This window comes from Passer domesticus, chromosome 12, assembly GCF_036417665.1.
Source record: "Passer domesticus isolate bPasDom1 chromosome 12, bPasDom1.hap1, whole genome shotgun sequence".
NCBI lineage: Eukaryota > Metazoa > Chordata > Aves > Passeriformes > Passeridae > Passer > Passer domesticus.
This window is the reverse complement of record NC_087485.1, coordinates 206,611-226,389: the sequence shown is the minus strand read 5'-3', so window position 1 is coordinate 226,389 and position 19,779 is coordinate 206,611. Positions and strand designations below refer to the sequence as shown.

At 51.1% G+C, this 19,779-nt stretch overlaps 2 protein-coding genes across 10 annotated transcripts; one reads left to right on the top strand and one right to left on the bottom strand.

The window, feature by feature from the left end:
- Nucleotides 1–368: 368 nt before the first annotated feature.
- Nucleotides 369–7,004, bottom strand: IST1 (IST1 factor associated with ESCRT-III). Of its 3 annotated transcripts, XM_064386238.1 has the most exons (10): nt 6,672–7,004; nt 5,595–5,694; nt 4,845–5,025; nt 4,538–4,625; nt 4,177–4,260; nt 3,693–3,803; nt 3,179–3,385; nt 2,016–2,108; nt 844–889; nt 369–681 (listed from the first exon to the last, which is right to left on the bottom strand). In XM_064386238.1, the coding sequence occupies exons 2-10, from the start codon at nt 5,680–5,682 to the stop codon at nt 482–484; spliced, it is 1,098 nt and encodes a 365-aa protein (XP_064242308.1). In that variant the 5' UTR covers nt 5,683–5,694; nt 6,672–7,004; the 3' UTR covers nt 369–481. The 3 variants fall into 3 exon arrangements, with proteins under 3 accessions (XP_064242308.1, XP_064242309.1, XP_064242310.1); XM_064386239.1 differs by lacking the exon at nt 2,016–2,108; XM_064386240.1 differs by lacking the exons at nt 4,845–5,025; nt 6,672–7,004 and having other exon boundaries at nt 5,595–5,689.
- ZNF821 (zinc finger protein 821) lies at nt 7,003–19,217 on the top strand. Of its 7 annotated transcripts, XM_064386202.1 has the most exons (9): nt 7,003–7,149; nt 7,324–7,472; nt 8,481–8,572; nt 15,043–15,153; nt 15,250–15,375; nt 15,818–15,960; nt 16,473–16,577; nt 17,434–17,600; nt 18,295–19,217. In XM_064386202.1, exons 3-9 carry the CDS (start codon nt 8,533–8,535, stop codon nt 18,947–18,949), a joined length of 1,347 nt encoding a protein of 448 aa, XP_064242272.1. In that variant the 5' UTR covers nt 7,003–7,149; nt 7,324–7,472; nt 8,481–8,532; the 3' UTR covers nt 18,950–19,217. The 7 variants fall into 7 exon arrangements, with proteins under 7 accessions (XP_064242272.1, XP_064242273.1, XP_064242269.1 ...); XM_064386203.1 differs by lacking the exon at nt 15,043–15,153; XM_064386199.1 differs by having other exon boundaries at nt 15,043–15,375.
- Nucleotides 19,218–19,779: the final 562 nt, after the last annotated feature.

Sequence of the window (19,779 nt, the reverse complement as noted above, 5' to 3'; positions counted from 1 at the left end):
CCGCATCAAAACCCCGAGGCAGCAGCAGAGCCCGTCTAGCTCTGCCCTCTGTGGGGCTAGTCGCATACCCAATAGGCCCAGGCAGACATTGTTACCCTTCTGCAAACTGCCAACAGACCCCACTGAGAACACCATGAAGGCCAGTGAAGGCTCCCCAAGAGAAAGCCTCTGCTGGCAGGCATGGAGCTATCATGAAGGCAGCCAGGAACAGTGCCCAGAGCATAATGCACAGCTTCCCCATACAGCTACCCACACTGACAGGGGCTCTTTCTTGCCTCACTCTCACAACATGCCCCACAGTTCATCTCCTGGAGCAGCAAAGATCAGGAAAGCAGCAGCACTTGATGTAAGTACAGCAGGAAGAGAGCTCAGAAAGAAGAGTACGTTCATTGGAGGTTAATAAAGGAAACCAATTTCAAAGGGAGTCTGTTTCAGAGAGCTGTCACAGCTCCTTCCCCTCATTCCTGCAGCCCAGGAAGTTTTACGTTTTCTTCTTCAGCTCCTCAAATCTCCGTGAAAGATCATCGAAGTCAATGTCTTCTGAGGCAGAAGAGTTGGCGCCAGCAGATGCTGTTGGCAGTGTGTCTGGCACGGACGGCAATTCAGGCAGTACAAAGTTATCAAAGGTATTAGGAGCTCCAGCTCTTGGATTAGGAGAAGCTTCTGGCTTGGGCTCAGGCCCTGTTTATAAGAGAAGTATCACTGCACCTCACCATCAGCACATGCTTGCCGGGCCAAACAGAGCCCCACAAAGGAACAGTCATTCCAGCAATAGGCAGTACCAGGGGGTTTTTCTGAACAGCCCCTAATACCCAAGGGTTTTCCAAACCTCAACATACTCACCAGGCACTAGTGCAGCAGCATCCTTGTCAGTGTTAGGCTCATCAATCTGAAAAAGACTCAGTTACTACAGCTCTGTCCCACCAGGCACAGTCACACCAGCACACAGGCACAGCTCTGGCAGACCAGTGCACACTCCTCCCCACCACTAGCAGGCAGCCATGGCTTTTCAACAACCTGCCTCTTCCCAAGAAACAGAGGCAGCTCTTCAGCTTTTCTCTCCCTCCTTGTCAACTAAAGTAGCTTCACGGACCTTATTCTGGAACTGGATCAATCGAGCACATCCACTATCAGATCGGAAATATTTATCAAGGTCACCAGTGGGAAAACACCGACCCCTTCATCCGTGTCATCATAGCTCCTTGCTGCCTTTCTTAATAAACCACTGGCAGGCCCTTGTGACTACCAGCAGGGTACGAAATTACCCATCTCAGGTCTTGGTCTGTCTGGGAAAAAGGCTCACGGCACACTCAGATCTGCTAGTAAAACTTCTTATTCCCTGCATGCTGCAGCCCTCAACACCCATTCCTACCCAGTTCACCTGCACTGCTGCACCCGTGAGAACACAAAAGTGTCAGCACCCACAATGCTCAACTGTGCTGCTCCCTACTCAGGATGCAAAAACAAACAGCATGTCACCAAAAGCACAGTGGCAGGCATGATGACAAACTGCAGCAACAAAACCAGAGACAAGCATAGAAAGGGAAGTCTCCAGCCTCTGCTTTGTTGTCCCTAAGGACTGAGGAAAGTCTGTGAAAGGAAGAGTCTTTAAACATACAGCATCTGGGTCAGCCAAAATTCTCATCCAGGCTGTTAATTAGTTCAAACACCATAATTAAACAGACTCAGGGTGATAAACCCTTCACACTGCAAAAATCAGAACTTGTGGATTATGCTCATTAACTGTTTAACACCACTTTAACAATGCAGCAAGAGAAATCTTAGCTTTCCTTTGCAGCCAAATCACTGAGTTGAATGAGGAACTTCTCTCCACAAGTCATCCTTCAGTCATGTGCACTGTGATTCACTACAGTAGCAAGCAATGCCAGCATCACCCCAAAAGCTCAAAACATTAGCAGCAGTATCCTTTACAAACATTTCCCTTCTCTGTGGCTACCACTGCACTGCGAGGATCCTTCTGCTGACTGCAATGGCCATTCATCTCAGGCACTTACAGACTCATATGTGGGTGGGTTTGCTGGAATTGGTGGTGGGTGGATATTAGTGAAAGGCTGGTAGGTCCCCACTGGCAGGCCACTGAAGTTCTCCTGTAGGGAGAGATCAGGCATGCAGCAGACTACTCATCTGAGACACCACATGTCTACAGCTGCCATGGGAGTCACAGGAAGTAGAGTCTTAGATAAATGCAGGCAAGTATTCAAGTGGGTAAGAGTTTATGCTTACAAGGAAGAGATTCTCAAGTATTAAGACATATGTAGTCACCTGGAGCAGGCAGACTAACTAGCAGTCCAGCTAATTGGACTGTGGGTTACTCTAAAGAACCAGCACAGGTAAACATTTCGTCTTTCAAGGCACAAGAAGTACCAGGCCAATAAAGGAAATACTCTGCCATTTCTGGTCCTGTGTGCAGAACTGCAGAATAGGAAAGAGGTTTCTGGCTCACACAAGGCTTTGAGTTGCCTTCATTTGTCACACAACAGCGCCTCAAGGACCCAGACCTGGCACAAGCCCTCAGCCTGGGCCAACTGCCAACTGATGATACTTGGCCCAGATTTTCCACAAAAAGTACTTCACCACTACTGGCACCTTATTAAGACTCAAAGCCACCCCACTGTTCTGCTCTCCAGTCTACACAGATATCCTGTAAATTACTTAACTCAGAGAACAGAGGAGTTCTTTTCAGCTCCCACTTCCACCCTTACAACAAATCATCTGCAAGAGCCATTGGCTCAGTCTTCTCCCCTTGCAGGTCTGAAGGCAGGGCTCTTCCGCATTTTTCTGTGCTATTCCCACCCCACAACACTCACCTGATTTCCTTGACTGAATCCTGGCACACTACCAGCCTACCAACTTCAAAGTGCAGCTCCAACTCCTGGACAAAAGCCTGGCAGTCAGAAGACTGCCTCAGGAGTTAAGTCTGGACTCCTCTGTTCCCTGAAGGCAAAGAGGGCTGGCTGGAGAACAGGCACCTCCATAGTCAAGATGCAACATTAAACTTCAGCTGCACTGCCAACAGCCTCCATCCCATGCAGTCTCACACTGAGAAGATGGCCTTCTGACACACTGAGCTATGGGGTACAGTCAGCAGGCACAGGGCTAAGCACCACAATAGGAGTCTTTCACAGACAAAGGAAACACACAAAGCCCGGGAACTTACCGGTCCCTTAGGAGGTGGATAGGAGAAGGGTGGATTTGTTGTTGGCATGGGCATAGGCATCATCACAGGCATGGGTACCAACCCATCATGACCTATCATTGGGGCTGTAAATCCACCACCTCCACCCGTTCCATGGCCACCCTTCTTCACATCATCCGTGAAGCCCACATCAATGAGGTCTGCCTCTCCACCTGCTGGGGCTTCAGCCTGGAAAGGGTGGAAGAATTCTGCTCACCAACACATCTCTTATGATCACTGCCCTCTGTACACATTAGATGCAGCATTTGTCAACGGACAAGATGGGAACACACAACAGGAGCAGAACAGAGAGCAGCTATACAGCAGTATTAACGGGACACAGAACGGGAACCAGGCTGTAGCATATTAACTACTGCCATGTGCCATAGGAGTGCATAAAGGAAGAAGGACCATAGACAGCTAGGGCTGTCTGGAAGACACCAAAGCACAAGGACCACCCAGTTCACTGCAGTGCCACATCCTGGGGCTCACTCACCATCACCACTGAGTCAGGCTCATAGGGCACATTGTAGTTTTTTGCAATCTCAATGAGGTATCTCTCCACCAGGATCTTGGGTGGTGCTTCCACGCTCAGTTTGTGCATCAGCTGGAACACAAGGGTGGAGAGACTTAGTAGGGCCAGGGCAATGCAGCACCCAACAGCTCTGTACCAGTGCCATCCCAGCCAGGGAGCAGCAGGCAGCCCTGGGGAGACCCCTCCACCCAGTACAACATGCTGCAGGCAGCCAGAGGCCAGGACTCTATTTGCTCTACCCTTCCCCATCCACAACCAGCAGAGCAGGGCCTCCCTGCCTGGGGCCTCAGCACCATGCTCCAATGCAGGCAGGCCCTGGCTGCACAGCACCTGCTGTGTTCCAGAGTGACTGCAAGCATCAGCCACTAGCCAGGGGCCCAAGGGGCAGCAAGCCTCGGCAGGCGTGGCTGCTCTGCCAGCTCTGCCTGTTCTACCAGTTCCTTACCCTGTCATTGACTGTCCCAATCTGGTTTGTCCGGCACAGCTTCCCATACTCCTTGCTGTACTTAGCACACAATTGATCAGCAACCTGCAGCAGGAGAGAACCTCTGGAACACACACATTCCTGCTTTATCCCACCTCAAACCACATATCCATTCAGCTCCCTCCCTCATTTTTCCTGCTGAGCACCCCAGTTCAGCAGCTGCAGCCATGTCAGATGCTCTGAGGACATCTGGTTTCCATCTGCAGAGCCCATAAAATCCTCTGTTTTAGTGATATAAAGTCCCAAACAAGGGCTTCCATCAGCATCTGGCAGCATCACCCCCACCCTGCATGTGCAGCATCCCTCAAGCAACCCTACTCACAATCTTCAACTCTGCCACTTCTGACTGGAGGCGTGGTGCAGCCCAAATCAGTGTCGACACTGCCTCTGCCAGGCCAGAATCCAGCTCCCTACAACCAAAGAAAACAATTCTCTCTCCACCCCATGCACCCAGCCTTTGCTGCCCTCAATCTGTTTAGCCTTTAAGTTCCCATCCTATGCACTGGGCTCCCCCATACATGGGGAAGAAAAGGTCTCTGGAGAGACAAACATGGGTGCCCTTCTGTACCCCAGACCTGCCCCCAGCAGTGCCCCTTCGTGAGTCCAGAACCCTCTCAGCCAGAGCTTACTTCATGGACTGGATCAAGCCAAAGCGGGCGAGCAGCAGATCACAGTACAGCTCCAGGATCTCCATGGCCTCCACAAGGTAATCTTCACGGATGATGTGCTCCACACGAATCCTGGCACGCTCATCTTTTCCAGCTGCCAGGTAATCTGCAATCTCCTTCCTTGCCTTCTGGGCCAACTCAGCTGCAGCACACATCCCCAGCCTGGTCACTGTGCTGGCCTGGGCTGCTGCCTCCAGACCGCCCACAAGTCCCCATCACACACAAAGCCACCACCAGCTTCTCTCCCCTATCTAAACTCTGCAGCATGAGACACTCAGGCATGACTTGGCAGAGCCCTCATGTCCAGGTCCATAACTTATGGGAGCAAAGAAAGTGGACTTTAGGCTGCTGGAAACACTCCTGCACCTACAACCTCCCTGTGTCAGGGCAGGGCAGGTGGGGAGGATCTCCCACAGCACCCAGGGAGTTCTCCACTGTGCTGTTAGCACACACAGCCCACAGATGTTAGTTACCACCCCACAAGTTGCACTGCAACAGCTGCCAGGAGGGTGGACAGAGGCCATACTGTGGCCAGCCTGCTCTTCCAGCTCCTTGTCTACCGGGGCAGGCTGTAAGGCCTGGGTCCAGCAAGGAAGAGCAAAAGGCCACTCCATACTTGGCCCAGGAAAGTACCCTGACTTCAGAAATACCTTCTCAAGTCTCCTGAGCCCCAAAAGCATCCCGGGTCCCACCTGCCCCCTTAATACTCACTCTTTTTTTTCTCCAGTAGCTTGAGGCGATTGATGACGAGGCGCAGGTTGACTCGCAAGCGCTCCGCCTTGAACCCAGAGCCCAACATGATAAACGCTTTCTGTGGGAAGAGGGATGGTCACTGGAACCAACAACTGCCAGTCAGCACACCAGACACTGTTCTACTGGGGGGGGAGGCCAAGAAATTCCTCACACAAACAAGCCCTGGTCTGGCAATTCTGAATTATTTATAAGTGACTGAACCTCAAGCGCTTATTATTACCTTTCCCACTTCATAACCCTGCACCTCACCAAGACCAATAGGACTGGCCTTAGAACTTCAAGGAAACTTACTGGACAATTTTTTAAAAACGGAAAAGTCAACTGAAGAGCCAAGCCCATCTCTGTCTCATGACTGTCCTATCGAAATACAAGTCATAAACCAGCGATATCATTAACTAGAGGACTTAGTTAGAAACTAAGGTTGTAACAATCTCGTCATCAGAAGGAAAAAGTTGCCGTTTCACATTCCCCACACTCTTCCTGCCTACTGAAGACATGCTTAGTCTCCCAGGAACCAGTTCAACTTATTAACCCTACAGAAAGCAAATTCTAACAGTATTTAATTATAGCATTCTGTTTGACAAAAACTGTTCATCAAGGAAAATCGTTCATCACGGAAAAGCTTCCTTAGAAGATAGCACACAGAAAAACCTCGGTTTGGATCTCACCTCCCCATCCCTCTCTGCCGGCGGCTCCACCGCCCAGAGCGGAGCGAGCCATGACCTGATCCGGCCGCCAGCTACAGCAGCCGCTCGGCGAGACTCGCCGCTTCTGGCCTACTAGGGGCAGTTCGGACAGTGCGCAGGAGGCCCTGCATGAGCTCCACCGGCGCAGCTGCACCTGAGGGCTGGGAGGAGAAACCCCTCTCCCTCCCCAGGTAGGTGGTACCGAGAGAACATCCCACAGCACGAGCGGAGCAGGTCCCAGGGGCGAGTCCCAGGGCTGCGGGAGACCCTGAGGCAAGGCTGCCCGTCACGTTCTCGGACGCCGAGCGCTCCCCACGGCCCCGCTCACCCGTGCCACGGCCCAACTCACCAGCCGCCGCTCCGCCGGCCCGTCACCCAAAATGGCGCGCGGCGGCCGCAGGACTTCATGGCGTGCGGAGTGATCCCCACAGCCGGCACTCCGCGCACCCGGTCTCCGGCACTGCCCGCACCCAGTCCGGGGCTCAGTCGAGCTGGCGCGGCGGGCGCTGTCCCGGCCCGGTTCCGCAAATGCGGTGCTGGAGCAGCGGCGGCCGGGGAGAGAGCGGCACGGTCTGGGCGAGCGGCGCAGAGGGACTACATGGCCCGGCGGAGGGATCCAGCGCGCCGCCAGCTGGTGCCACGCCTGATAGGCGCCCGCCGGTGCCCGCCCCCAGCGCGGCGGTTCCGGCAACGCGGCGTTCCGCCGGGCGCTGTGCCCCGGCCGCGGGGTCCTCGGCTCTCTGAGGGCCGCACGGCGCTGGCGCCACCGCGAAGGAGAGTCGCACCGAAGTCCAGCAAGGGCCTGGGCCCGGTGCCGCAGCCGCCGGGTAAGCGGGCCTAGAGCGCGTTCGGAGCGGGCCCGCTGATCCCGCGCGGTGGCCCGCGAGGGGAGGCGGCCCCGAGCCCCCAGGGCGGGGCGGTTCTCCTCAGCAGGTGCGCGAGCTCATACCGCGCGCGGTGCCTCGAGGTTAACACCCGCCCCGTGCGTTCTGGCCTTGCAGGCTGCGCGAGCCTCTGGTGACCGGGGTGGCACGAGAGCCCGGTGGGCTGCCGGCGGGGGCGGCCGGGGCAAGCGAGCCCCGCCGCAGGCGCGGATGAGCTCCGTCGGGCGGCCGGGAGTCAGGCGCTGGGCTGGATCCATGGCACACAGGTGAGGCGCTTCAGGTAACGAGAAGGCGGCAGCTGAGGCTGCGGACGGGCCGTGCCCCCGGTGCCTGCCTGCCCCGCGCCGCGCAGCCCCGCGCTGCCCTCCGCCATCTTGCCCGTCCGTCTGTCCGCTGCCCTTTGTCTGTCTGCGGCCGGGGCAGCCGGGCCGGGCTGGCGGTGCCGCCCGCGAGGGGAGGCACGGGCCCCGCGGCGCGGCCTCCGCTGCCAGAGCCGGCCTGCCTGCAGGGCTGCCCGTCGGGGCCTGGGCAGCGTCCCCGCGTCCGTCCCGGTGCCAGAGGAGCCGCATCCCTTTGTCTGTGTGTCCGGGCGCTTGCGGGCCAGGCCCTTCCTGCCGTCTCCTGTGTGCTGGGACTGCCGGCTGGATTCCGCTGTCTGGGGAGGTTGCCGAGATCTTCGTGTGCATCTGTCTGAGAAGGCTGATGGGATCCCTGTGTCTGTCTGGCAGTGCGAAGCTGACAGGATCCTTTTGTCCGTCTGTCTGAGAAAGCTGATGGGATGTCCATGTCTCTCTGTCAGCGAGAAGCTGATGAAATCCGTGTGTTTGTCCCTCTAAGGAGGCTGACAGGATCTCTATGTCCATGTGTCTTGTGGGAAATGGGTTCGGCTCCTCCTTTTGTCTGTCTCTCTGAGAGGACTGTTGGAAATGCCACCTTCCTCTGTCGGTTCAGCAACAAGGATGATTATTAGTTTGCAGGAATAGGCAGCAGAGAAAAGGGTGTTTGGACTGAGGTTGCAGTAATTTTTGAAGAGGACACTCATTTTTTGAGGGGGTCAGGATCTTGACCTGAGAACTGGGTAGGACTGCCTATGCACAATGCTTTGTGACATCCTTGTGGATTGTGTTGGATGCTGGCCTGGAATCTGGCTGTGGTGATTGCAGAATGAGCCCCATAGGCAGAAGGGTGGGGGATGACCCTGGGACAGCCAGCAGAACTTGGCCAGGGACTTGGAGGGTTTCAGTGAAGTGTGTGACAGACTCTTCTTTTCTCAGATGAGCCCTCTGCAGAGGGGAGGAACACTCTGTGCTCCCAGGTCAGGGAAACATGTCCCGTCGGAAACAGACCACTCCTAACAAAGTTCACTGTGAGTATGAGGTTACGCAGCATTGTGGGACCCTTGCTCTGGCTGGGTTGTGGAGAGAGGTGGGAGGAGTGGAATGATGGGAGTGATGGGAAGGGACGGCTTGTGGGGAACAGTGGTTACTCATCTTTTGTCTTAGTGTGTAAAAGAAGAGAAATTGAGCTCTGTGCATCAGGGAAGCTGGCTGTGTCCTGGCATAGCAGGACAGGGATAGGCTTGAACAAACAGGTAATGCTGTGAACACAGGTGTGTATATGCAGGGCCTGTAGCTGGGTTTTGCATTCACACTGTCAAAAGTACAAGTCAGAACACTATAAAATATGGCTTGGGGCTCTGGCCCAAGCAAGTCGTGGGTTTTGATCTTCCTCCTACCACAGACTCAGCTGACTGGCCTTGGGCATGTTACTTAAGCTCACTGTACCTCAGTTTCTACCAGATGATGAAATAAAGCCATTTGCTCTTTCCTGTCAAGGAATGGGTGGTGGCCAAGTAATTTACAGGACAAATAACTGCTGTCTGACAGATAATTCTCGAGCTGAGGTGTAAGATGGATCTGTGTTTCTCCATCATTGCCAAGGCCTTCGCATTTGTTTGATAGTGAAAGGGCTGAAGATGCTGTGCATCAGCACTTCTTGTGGGCAGGCTACAGCCAGGCACCAGTGGAGCTGGGAGACAGAGATGGAGGTTTGGCTGCAGAGGGGAAACCGCACATGTATAGCTTTTGTTTGGCAGCAGAGGGAATTTGAGGGGCCTGAAATTATGCCCTTGTTCATACTTAGGTTTGTGGCTGGAAACATGCTTGGAATTTGGGCTGGAATTAGGAAAACAAGTTTCCATTTCTGTAGCTCTATGAGAGCAAGGCTGCTAAGAGGGCCCTGTATTTTTTTGGCTGCAGTAGCTGTCAGGAGTGCAAGACAGAGCTGAGTGCTGCAGCCCTAACACTGCCTCATTGCTGGTGCTGCTGGCTTGCATGTCTGTGTGTATGTGTGCTGCCTCTGTGCACAGGTGTGCAACAGGCATCTGTGCATGCTGCTCTCTGTGCAAGGGGAAACACTGGGCTGGAGCTGACACCTTGCACACTCGGTGAGTGGGCTGGGAAGAGCTGTCTCTGTCTGGGACTCGCAGCCCCACTGGCTGGGCAGCTTGGCTGAGCCAACTGAGCTGTCCTTGTTGGCCAGAGCGAGGTTCCCAAGGAGTGTGGCTTGTGGCACCTGCATTGCCTTGTGCTCTCCGATTCCTGCTTCTGGTTGCTGGGTTCCACTGTGGGCAGAGTGTAGGTGTAATTTGTCTGATAGTACATTAATGACTTTGGAGTTGTTGTTAGAGAAATTTGACATGTCCAGTGTTTTGTCCTGTGATGCCAGTAACGTGCCTTGTGTCCACACAATTCTGCTTCTTAGAGTGCCCAGGTATTACTGCTGTTATTGAGCTCAGTTTATGTCATGTATGCACTTAAGCTGTCTTCCCTGGGCCGGAGTCGGGATCTCTTGAGTATGGAAGGCAAGCACTACAGCAGTTCTAATGGTGCAGATAGAGTTTCCATCGTGTTTAGCTGGGTACTTCACTGCATAAAGGCTGTGTTCTTCGGAAGCTTGTACTTTCATATACAAAACTCTACATATCACAAAATTCGGTGGTGCACTGTTTTCACAGTGAACATTATTTTTTTATCTGCAATACAAATGATGGTATCTCCAGTCTGGTTTTGGAGGAAGCTGTCTGACAAACATGCTACCAGGGGGCAGGAGGTTATAGCATCAGGGATGCCACGGAGTGGAGTTCTGGGACCTGTTCATCTCCTTTACATGCAGTACGTTGCTACAGAGCAACAATTCAGCAGGAGCCATCAAGAGCAGCAAGTAGGACCACAAGAAAATAAGGGGACCGAGAGATACCAGAAACTTGTCAATGGTGATGTCTTCACCTTGGGATGGAAAATCTTGTCTGTCTTATGATGAACACCACGAAATCGTTGGGACTTCTCTGTCTACCTAGCCTGCTGTGTGTCTGGAGGGCCCAGAAATGCCGTGCAGTGCCCTGACGAGGATAATCGGAGAAAACACCGGCTCCAAGAACGGGGTGAGCCAGCAGAATGAGGAGTCAGGCTGAGACATAGCAGACACGTTACTGGGACTTCTTCACAGGGACTGCAGTGGTTGGGAGGAGAGGAATGAAAGGGACAGCAGGTATGCAGCTTTTTACGCAGTTGCCTGCAGCTGGGGTCTGATTTGGCAGGCTACGGGGCTGGGGGACTGCCTTTTGGATTTGCATAAATACGACTGTGCATATATGACTGGACAAATTGATGGGAGGATGGTGCCTACTTCTTCCTTGCATGGCCACTCCATCTTCTCTTCCTTCTTGGACTCAGTAGGGCGAGTGACAGCTGCCGATTTCCTCTCCTTGGCTTGCTTGGTGTCTCCTCTTTCCAGGATTACTTTCCAGGCTTGGCATGGCCCTCATTTCACCTTGCTCTCACAACAACATGGTTTTCTGTCCTCACTTAGGACAGAATCCCTTTGCTTGGCAAGCAGAGCAACCCAGCTAGGAGATTGTATGGTTACAAATCAAAACAGTTTTAAATAGAAGTTGATATGTAAGGAAATTCAAAATAATACTGAAGCAATGATAAAAATTGTGGTGAAATTTATCACAAAAGTCTTTCTGTGCATGATGGCCAGTCCCACAATTTTAATTGTAGTCATTCCCCCTGCAGCACATAAATGGCTCTTAAGAATGTAATTTTATTTTGACGTGTGGTGCATGAAAAACATACCTGACAAAGTGCTAACAAACAGAGCAGTAATAGTGGAATATGCTTGTTGAAAAATAAAATTCAGTTAAATTGTTTGTGGGGAGATACCTTAATTGAATCAATTTGGTCTTTATTTTCTCCCAGAGTATGCAGTATAAAAGTATAAAAACTCAATGCAATTATCTGTTCTTGCATTCACCTGTTACTGCACTGTCACCCTACCAGTCATGGACCACTTGCTGCCTTTGTGCTTGCCAAAATTTGTTGCAGGTATTAGCATGCACTTCTCTCTCCCTGCTGTCCACAAGCTGCTTTGCTTTCTATTGCTTGTGTCCTGATGCTTATTTTAGAACTCTGGATAAGAGCTTTTGTTAGTCAGATTAATTCCTGCTTCCAAGCTCTATTTATCATGGCTCCAATATCCCATTAATCCTCTATTTCCTTCCCTCTCTCTCTCTAACACACACATGTTCTGTGCTCTGGTGTTCCTTGGATTTTCCTGTCTATAATAGTCCCATTTTGAAGGGAAAGTATCTTGCAAGAAATAGCACCCAGCATTCACAACCGAGCCGAAATGTTCCTTGCATCAAATCCCTTGGTTCTGAAGGGCTCCATGGACTGCCATTGTTAACTGTTTCAATTGTGTTGTTTTTCATTTCAGTAACCACTACAGCAGTGTGGACAACCCAGAATAGCCATGGGGCAGGTGGAATAGATCCACAGTGGTGGAAAGACTTGCAAATTTCAGGTCCAGGAACACAGAGAAGACCTACATGAACAGGGACTCTTAATTTATGTACAAGGAGGGAATAAACTGACTCATCTCTGAGAGACCGTTCTGTTTAGGAAGGAAGGCAGGAGAATGATGTAGTCCCTTTGGATTTTGTTTTGTGGATTTTGGGGTGGGAGTTATTTGTTTCTGTGTTTATTTTCCAGAACACCTGAGAGTTATCCTGCATTCATACAGTTCAAGAAGGGAAGGGCTCAGGGCTGATACCCTAGCAGTCATGCCTGCCCACGTTACACAGTACCACAGGGCTGTCCCCTATCTCCACTGCTGACTTGGCATCCCTCTCATACGCAGCAGTATGGAGAGGAGAATGGAATACAAAGCAGAGGCATTTATGTCATCTCTCTTGTCTTACATCTCTAGCTGTTTGTAAACAACTACAGTGACTTGTTTTGGTGTTGTGGTCAGCCTGCAGCCCTGTTTGTATTTAATAAAGAAACTTCTGGAGAAGAGTCTGTGAATTCACTGTTGAGCATAACATCCTTTACTTACGGCAGTGATCCTAAAGCTGTTGCCTGTCCAACTCCTCTTCCAAGTGAATGGAAGCGTACCAAAAGTGGGGTGGAGGTGGGGGTGTGTCTGTTTATGAGCATGTGTGTGCAGAAACATCAAAAGTATAACCCTGGACCTATCCAACATTAAAGCTGTAAAGCTTCATCAAAGGAGGACTTAGTCTGTCAGTAGATGAGCAGGACATTCTTTCCTAAGTTCTTTTGTACACTCTTACTATAATACATAAAAAATTTTGTAGCGGAAGACAGTATTTTTCCATGTTTGCCTTTCCCAGTCCCATGATGTTTTTAGATAGAGGCTGGGGAGGATGCACAGGACATGGCCTGCTAACAGCACGGGTTTGTTTAACAGCTTGCATTGCTGGCTGTAAGCGGGTTGTTCTCTGCACTGTGCTGAGTCAATGCTCACTGGGTTCTGGAGGTGTTGCACAGAGGCTGGAGGCACACACAATTGCTCAGTTACTGTGACTGATGACAGTGTTCCTTATGTGAGGAGTTCCTTCTGTCACCTCAGATAAAGATCCCAGCTCTTAAATCCTGCATGGTTTGCATAGCTGAGCAGGAACCTGCCCTGCCTTTGGACTCCAGGCTGCTGCTCAGTGGGATGTCATCTGTCTGAAAGGGAATAGGGGAAAGCAAACAAATGAGCAGCCTCAGGCATTTGGGAATTCTGTTTTGGAACTCTGTCAAAGGTAGCAGCACATCTCCCATCATAGTTTTACATCTGTCCTGTGTTCTGCAGATTTCTTCATTTCACTATGCCTTCTCTTTCTCTTGCAATGCTTTTTTGATCTATGGACTTTTATCCTGGTGGTTTGTGGGTTTCTGCTTCTTGGAGAAGCACTGGAATTCTGTGGTGTCTGCTGCTTGTACAGTCTGTATCTCGGTCCCACCAGTGAGAGGCTGTGGTCCCGATACAAAAACAGCACTCCAGGTCATGAAAATCATTCATTGCTGGAATGGCTTCTGAAAGGGTGTCACAGCAGTCATGATGGTCCCTGCTGCTTTCAATGACAGGTAGATTTGGTGCTCCTCAGCACTTCTCCTCAGGCACATGGATTGTGCTCTCAAATCTTCTCTACAGCACTCTTTCTCACATTTCTGAAAGAGAATGATAAAAGCCTTCAAATGCTTTCGGAAACCTACATGGGGACATTGGGAACTAAAACTCTTCTCCCACAGTCTCAGTGAAACTTCTGAAGGTCTTTGAAATCTTCCATAAATCACAGTTTTTTAAAGCCCTGCCAAAATTGCAAGGTGAGCTCCAAGGAAGGCAGTGTGAGTGGGAACATGGAGCAGCACTTGTTGGAACAGTTCAGCACGTGGGAATGTACCTGTCCTTGTAACAGGACTGGTGCTTTCTCTCAGGAGTTCAGTTTCCTGGTTATACTGGTGCCAGCTGTGGCCCTGTACTAAAAGGTAACTTGGTCTTTTGAAAGCTATATTTTGATTTTATGTGAAAAATGCACTGCGTTTTCCTTGACATTTTCACATTTGTGCTTTGAATGGTTCTTGAGCACTTACAAATCAGTTGATAAATCAACTCAAAATCCAGCCTGCTGGGAACTTCAGCACCTTTCCCAAGCCTCCCAGCTCATCCACTGGAAAAGGTAAATCATGACTACACATGGAACAATGTAATTTGTTTGCTTTAATATGAAAATTAATGGTTGCCTTTTATTGTTATTCTCTGGAACCAAAACTTCTTTGAGCAGGGTTTGCTGTTAAAAGTTTTCATTCAGAGCACAAATAAATACTTTCTTTCAAGGTATTTACCATGTCCTGTTGAGCTGAGGTACTAGTGATCACTGTTTTCAACTAAACAAATAGGTTTGTCCTAAGCATGCATCTCAGCTCTCTGGGGTCATTCCCTTAGGTTTCTGTTTTGAGCATATGAAGTGCCAATGAGATTTATTTTAGCAAGAGCCATTCCTGGGCCAGGCAGGGTAGTTTTCTACTCATCATATACACAGGAGAACACCAGCTCCATGCATAGACACCTTCTGTAAAGGCAGCTTGTCTTCATCCCTCCTGGGACAGAAGAAAGTGACAGAGCATGCCAAGGACAACTCCTAATTTTCATATCACTGTGGAGGGCAGGTGAGGTACTGGGCACTTAGGGAGGTGCTATTTTTGTGCAAAATGCCTGCTATAGCCAGGAATAAGAGTTAATAATTTAGAAGAGCTATACAGTACTATCCCTGATCTGGGATACTGTCACAGTCCCCCGGGGCTTCCCCCCACCCTGAGCTGTGCTGTAGGATATTAGTGGATAGCTTGGCAGCAGCAAGAGCCACCTGGCTATTTATGGCAGATGTATGGGGTCACAGGTATTTTGTGGCTGGAGTGGCATACACAGTATGCAGGGGCAGCCCAGTGCTGCACATTGCCACTAGTGAGACTCTTCTACATCCAGGCACTGGACTCACATCAGCAGGTGCCAGAGGCTGGTGTGGCAGGGTAGGCAAGCAGAGAAGTGAACTAAGTGCTTTCCAAGAGGTGACTCCAGAGGTTCTGCACAGTGCAGGTGAGCAGCCCCACACCTGTTGTATTTTTGGCAAGCCTTGGTGGTGGGAAGCAGTGGAACAGCACCAGTCTGACTCTTTGTCTTTGTGGCTGCTAGGGGAGCAAGTCTTTGCAGGGCTGGAGGAGCAAGCCCGCCAAGCCATGATGAAAAATAACTTTCCTGGACCTCTTGGGGACCAAAGGCCAACAATTCGTCCGCTGCAAGACCCTGACTCCAGCAGCAGTGAGTTCTGCCCCTTCCAGTAACACCAAGGTAGTAGACTGGGGAGACTGGAAAGGGGTGAGGCTGAGGCTGCACAGTGTGTGTGAGTCCTCTGAGGACCGTCTTACCCAGCTCCTCCTCCGGGTTAGCCCATTGCTGCAGTGCAGGACTTTGTCCTAAGGACCAGACCAGCACAGCACAGACTGGACAATGCCATGGGACCCAGTGCCATTTCACCAGAGCAGGGTGGGAACCGCAGCAGCTCTGGCTGAAGATTGGGCTGAAGAGCAAGGCAGTGTAAGAGGCCATGCCCCAGGGACTCAAGTGCCCTATACTGAGTTTAGATGGAGCCCCTAGTTGGAGAGGGTGGGCAGAGGCCCCTTGTAATGCTGCTCAGGACAGTTAGGGCCTATGAGTGCCGTCAGTGTCCTGACACTTGGTAAAACTGTTCTGCACATTTCAGGTGGCAGTGATGATGAGGAAACCACTCAGGATGAAGTTTCTTCCCATACATCTGAGGAAGATGGCTCAGTGGTGAAAGTGAAGAAAGAATTAGAAAACACAGAACGTCCTGTGGCTGGAACCCCATTGATAAGAGAAAATGAGGCAAGTGTGTACTGGTTCTGCACTCACCATAGGCTCCAGGGAGAGAAAGGGTACTGGGAACTGTCTAAACACTTTCTCTCCCCGTCATGTTTCTTTATCTTTCTCTCCCTCCCACCTCCTCCAAACAATGTCTCCTGGCAGGAGAGAAAGGGTATGAAGAGCTTTTTGGCTGCCTGGAACAGGAGATAGCAGGCACAAACTGGCCAAGATGCTTGCAGAGTGCATCCCCTTCCCTTGGTTCTGGTGCATTCTCCGATTGGCTTCCCCTTGCCACAGAAAAGGCCCTGCCTTCTAGAGTCACTGTGCTGGCAAGAACTTGGGTGCAAGTGAGGCTGTGAGGCTTCTGCCCCCTCTCCGTGAGATGCAGGGGTTTTGCTCAGAGGCTACATGAAGGTTTCTTTCAAATATCATGTACCCAAACCAGCCCTGGCAGGACTGGGAGGAGCCAAGGAAGGTCAGTGTGCTGGGGGGGGTCTGTGTGCCTTACACGGAGTGGCTGTTCCTGCCCCTAGGTGCCTGAGAATGTGAACACTGAGCCCATAGTGGGACTGTCACAATGCCCCCTCTGCCAGCTCGAGTGTGGAAGCAGAGATCAACTCATCGCACATGTCTACCAGGTAGGGATAGTTCCAGCTGTGCAGTGTCTCTGGCCTGAAGCCTCAAATCCAGAAACAACTCAAAGCACAGGGTAACTTTGTTCTGGTCTTTGCAACCACAGAACTGAGTTCTAGCTAGGATGTGACTGAAGTTTACAGCTGTAAACCGTGTCCAGAGGGTGTCTGGGGGAAGGCCCTGGTCTACAGATCTGGAAAACATAACTCTATGCCAAGGCAAGAGTTTCTGCAAGTATTTCAGGCTAAAACCAGGTAGTTCCTTCAAACTAAACATGGAAGCAATTTTTATATCATTCAGTGAGATAAGAAACCTTCCTCATTTATGTTATACTTCATTACAGTTCATGTAATTATCCATGAGAATAGCTGTTCTTCCTCAAAATTATCCCAGTTTTGCAAGAAATCTGTGGTGAAATCTTAGGTTTTGTTGTCAGTGCTTTCTTCATAACACATCAAAGTCTGTAGCAGAAGGAATGAAACAGAACTTACCTGTACCAGTTGTCTCCATGTAAGTGCTTCTTTATCAGCATCCAGCCTTGCTTTAATTGAGTCATGCTTTGTCCTGCACCAGCAATTCCTCAAATGCGTTCCTGAAAACAAGGGTTGGGTCTTACAGTCCAAGTGTTTTGGCCTTAACTTTTTCTCCTGCACTGGAGTTGAGCTATAAAGGCGCCTTCTCCTTGTTTTACCTGTGACACAATGAATTACTTGTCTTGAGCTTGGTCTAAAAGCTGGCAGACAGAGGTTTAGTGATAAAGGGTTCCCATTCCAAGAGGCTGAACAGAGTGGCTTGAGCATGCCTTGGACTGGGCAGGGAGCTGGGCAATATGTAACTACCACCTGAGTGGTTGTTTTGCAGCACACTGGAGCGGTGGTGAGTGCCAAGAGCTACCTGTGTCCTGTGTGTGGCAGAGCCCTCAGCTCCCCTGGATCCCTTGGGAGACATCTCCTGATCCACTCAGAGGACCAGCTGTCCAACTGTGCAGTTTGTGGAGCACGCTTCACCAGCCACGCCACCTTCAACAGGTCAGGGTCACCCTGGCCAATGAGTGGGCTAGGGCAGCACATTAAAGATTAGGTGGGTTGCCTTGAATTACTCAGAAGTTGTGGCTCTGGACCCACTGAGGCCTGTAGGACAGTGCTAAACACCCCAGTGAGTGAGATTCTCTTGATCCCTTCCTGCGTGCAGCTCTGCATCCCCTGCCTAGATGTCTGCAGGCTGGGCTGGTAAAAGGTTCTTTCTTAGTGCTGTGCAGAGCTAGAGAAAGCGCTGTGGGCTCCAGTCACTGGAGAACAATCCACCCCTTCCCTTGTCCAGCAATCCATTGGAGTAAGGCTGCGCTATCCAGATGCGTTCATCATGTCCAGAGCAGGACTACAGGCAGAGACCAAAATGTTCTTTCTTTGTGTCCTGCCTAGTGGGAGATTATCCTCTGACCAGTGGAATGGGGCTAAAAAGAGAAATTCAGAGATGATGGGGAGGAGCAGCTTGCTGGTTTATTCCCACTCTTGCACTCTTCCAACCCAGATACTGCTCTGGGCTAATCCACTTCCTTGCTGTGGATAGGAGTGTGCTTTATTTTAGATACTCAGACGTATCTGTGGGCAAATGATTTAGCAGAGGGCTCTGCCATGGGCTGTAGTGGGAGCATTGTTCATGGCAACCCATGGGGACTCTGCTTACAGCACCAAGCCTCTGACTGTTCCTCCTGCTTTGCAGTGAGAAGCTGCCAGAGGTGCTCAGTGCGGATCGGCTGCCGGCACCACAGAGCCAGGGCCCCTCCAGCGCTGAGGGTAAGGATGTTGCCTTCTGCACCCCTGTGTATCCTGCGGGCATCCTCCTGGTGTGCAACAACTGCGCTGCGTACCGCAAGCTGCTTGAGGCACAGACCCCCGGCATGCGCAAGTGGGCCCTGCGGCGCCAGAACGAGCCCCTGGAAGTGCGGCTGCAGCGCCTGGAGCGGGAGCGCACAGCCAAGAAGAGCCGGCGGGACAATGAGACACCTGAGGAGCGTGAAGTGAGGCGCATGCGGGATCGGGAGGCCAAGCGGCTGCAGCGCATGCAGGAGACAGATGAGCAGCGGGCACGGCGGCTGCAGAGGGACCGGGAAGCCATGCGCCTGAAACGCGCCAACGAGACCCCCGAGAAGCGACAAGCCCGGCTCATCCGCGAGCGGGAAGCCAAGAGGCTCAAGCGGCGCCTGGAGAAAATGGATATGATGCTCCGGGCACAGTTCGGCCAGGACCCCTCTGCCATGGCTGCTTTGGCAGCTGAGATGAACTTCTTTCAGCTGCCAGTGAGCAATGTGGAGCTGGAGAGCCAGCTGCTGGGCAAAATGACCTTTGAGGAGCAGAGCAACAGTGCGTTGCACTGAACCACAGCCAAGAACTGTGCTGCCTTTGCTGCACCTGCCACATGTGCACTAGCAGGCTTTGGCACTCAGGAGGCTGCTGCAGGTCCCTGCTTGACCCTCCCTGACAGGTGGTTCTGGTTTTCCTCTGAACCCAAGAGGAGAACTGAGCTGAGAGATGCCTGCCAAAGCAGCTCTGGTGGGAGCAGATTCTGAGGATACAGTCTGCTCTGGGGGCCAAGTCACAGCCTGTGACAGAATGAAAATAAATTAATGTATTAATTAACATTAATTAATGTTCACATGTATTAGTCCCCTTCTTTACCTTTTGTGCTTTGTCCTGGTTTTGGGCCCTTGCCCTATAAATGGGTCTAGGCTACTGCAGTTCTGCTGTAGGTGAAATCCACCTCAATAAAAAGGGATCTTGTTTACTGCAGCATGAATTACAGAGCTGAAGACAGATAGTCCACAAAGTCCTCCAGGAGTAAATCCTTTGCAGTTTCTGCCCGTAAAAAGGAAACAAGGGAGGATATCCATCTGGAAATGCCTGTGCACACTCCTTTTTTTAAACATTGTCATTACATATTTAGTTGCAATGGCATCCATGGAAAAACTAAGGAACCTGAGGCCATGTTTTAAGATACCCCATAAAAACAGTGAAAGAAATGCTGGCCAAGGTAAACAAATAGCAAACAAGTTTGCTGCTTTACTCACAAGTTATTTTCACTTAAACAGCATTTCAGGTTTGCAAGTGAAAGAGTTGATTGAATGGTAAATAATAGAGTAGGTCCGTTTCTAGGACTTTATGGGTTTGCTTTTCCCTTTATTCAGCACTGGTGAGGCCACATCTGGAG